This window comes from Temnothorax curvispinosus, unplaced genomic scaffold (assembly GCF_003070985.1).
Source record: "Temnothorax curvispinosus isolate PA1 unplaced genomic scaffold, ASM307098v1 QBEX01003842.1, whole genome shotgun sequence".
Taxonomy (NCBI): Eukaryota; Metazoa; Arthropoda; class Insecta; order Hymenoptera; family Formicidae; genus Temnothorax; species Temnothorax curvispinosus.
Window position 1 is genome coordinate 1550 of NW_020213622.1, and position 2783 is coordinate 4332.

Here is a 2783-nt window from a genome sequence, read left to right on the forward strand (position 1 = left end):
AGGTGTGTAGCGGGGTTTATCAAAACTGAAAAAATACAATTATGTTTATAAAAGTTTTTTTTTTGCACAAGTATATACGAAAATTAGCGGTACTTACTCATTGTGCTGTTTCTCACACGTTTCGTCCTGAATCGGAACGTAGTAGTTCGCACCGTGAGTGTTCATCGTATCTGGAGGCTGTTTATTGCAACGTACTCGAACCGTATCGAACTCTCGACTGCGCGCTAATATTCGCCCAAGGTAGCGATTTGGTTGGATCCTTCCACCAGGTCGCGTTCCGTTTTATTGAGATGTTCCATGTTTTTTATACTGTCTTTTTTCACACACTATTTTTAAATCACGCCACAATCTTCGAAGGAGCACTTGCATGTGACTCGGTCACACGCTGAACAATATCATGTGCAATGTTGAACGTGATTGTGCATGCATGTATATACCCGATATCAAGTATTTGTATAATGCTGTATGAAACCATTGAATATAGTTGAGTATGTTGTTAAATATGGATTTGGAATTGGAATCTTCGATCTTAACGGACAAATAATCCATTTTACAAATGTTATTGTACACCCGAGACACCCTTGCACGGGCATCTTTTTTATCACGTTTGATATTACGTTTGTAACGTGGGTTGTATTTTCTATATTGACATTTCTTTTCAAAGTCAAATACGTAAAGCATGCCACAGATCAAAAGTTCGCATTGCGCGTCACCTAGTTTGTAAATAGTCTCCAGATCATTGCTTGTCCTCGGATCATATTTCCACCAACCATTTCGACCTTTGTAAAACCATTGATACTCTTCCTCAGTATGTTCCGATTCCTTCTGAGGCTCCTCCACTTCCACCAGCTGAGGTCTCTCGAGAAAATCCGGTGGGATCTCTTGACGACACATCGGACACCGCTTGCTCTGATTAGCGACACCCTTTACGCACAGATAGCAGTATATATGGCTGCAGGGTAATCGTGCTGGATGGATACATGGCTGCAGGCATACTGCGCATTCTGGCACAACAGTGGGACCTTCCTTTTCCTCGGAATCCTTATCCTTCTCTTTAATGCCGCCGCCAGATTTCTCCGGCACGTCGAGCTTCGCTTGCGCCATGGCAGGACGAGTCGCGCGACCGCCGACAGGGTCAGAGTCTCATCCGACGAAGCCCGATACAGCTCTTATGCATGAACGACATAGAGCAAGTGCACCATCCGTTGAGTAATAAAAAAATAGTACGCACTCTTTTGTATGTAAATTTAGTGCAACGATTTCCTCACGCGACACTATTCTTTCAATGACTTTTTTACGACCATCTTCTTCATCGCTGAAATAATCACTGTCATCCGTTAACGCGCGATTCTCGTCTACATCTATATCAAAATTATTGTCATCTCCTTTATCGTGAAAAGTATTCCTCTGTATTGAATACTCGGCACAAAAAATGTAAAATAACCGCTATACTTTTTCCAATCGATGTACCGACGCGTAGACTATCAAATCACAGACTGTGATTTTGACTCGCTTCATTCTTTCTTATATACTTTTTCTATTGCCTTTTTTTCTCTCGTTCCAACTAGAGCATCGCGTATCGTTTCTTCTGTTTTAGTGCATGGTGTGCATACGTTGCAAATTTTGCAATTTCGCATAAGTCAATGAAGCGATATTGTTTTTTTTTTTTTTTTTTTTTAAGAACATGTCGCGACATGTCTCGCGATGATTTCATCGAACACGTGCAAAACTGCAAATTTTGCAAATAGCGCCAATGTATGGCTGCTGCAATTATACAGATCAAATCACCAAAAGTCAATGGCATGATATCGTTTCCAAGAACATACGTGTCTCGCAATGATTTCATCGAACACGTGCAAAACTGCAAATCACACATTTTTCGATAAAAAAGCAAACGATGCATCATTAATAGGATATAAAATGACGAATTTTGGGGGTGGGGAAGGGGGGGGGATACGCTCAGTAGTCGAGAATTGGAAGTCGTGAGTACAACAAATTGTGTTAGAAAAAAGATCGTGTAATAACATGTGTTTTGTAGAAATACCGCGAAAAATTAAATTGAAGAGAGCGGCGATAAACGTGCAATCAAGAGACAATGCATGTTTTGCATGGTCAATGGTGGCTGCTCTACATCCAGCCGAGAGACATGCAGAACGCGAATTGTCATATCCACATTACACGTCGGTGCTAAATCTTACGGACATTGAGTTTCCAATGACGTTGGATCAAATTAAACGGTTTGAAAATCACAACAACATCTCCATCAACGTGTACAGCATCGAGAAAAAAAACAAGGAACTTGCAATCCTACCAATACGTGTTACTGACCGAAAGATGGGCTGACACGTAAATCTGCTGTACGTGCATGACGACAACGTGGGATATTTTGCACGGATTAAGAACCTATCCCGCCTCGTGAGCTCGCAAATCAATCGACGCCATGGTTGGAAATACTTTTGCGATCGGTGAGTATACATCCTAATAAATAATAAAAATAATTTTTACGTAAAAAATATTAAAAAATTTCATTATTTACAGATGTTTGCACTATTTCTACACGAGCGAGAAATTGGAAGCCCACACCGTCGACAGTCGGGAGATGAACGACTGCGCGATCAAGTTACCGAGCGATAACGATAAGTGGTTGGCCTTTAAGAATGACAGCAGGCATGCATAAGATCCATATAACACAAGATGTACACCTTGTCCGAAACGAAAATAGCTCTAAGTCCGTACGACAATAAGCGATACATTATACCCGGTTCTACCGAGACGCTGCCATG

General features: G+C 41.2%; 1 protein-coding gene across 1 annotated transcript; it reads right to left on the reverse strand.

Moving 5' to 3' along the window:
- Positions 1–378: 378 nt before the first annotated feature.
- On the reverse strand, positions 379–1142 carry LOC112452942 (E3 ubiquitin-protein ligase rnf146-like). The gene has a single exon (XM_025013412.1). It carries the CDS (start codon positions 1102–1104, stop codon positions 379–381), a length of 726 nt encoding a protein of 241 aa, XP_024869180.1. The 5' UTR covers positions 1105–1142.
- Positions 1143–2783: the final 1641 nt, after the last annotated feature.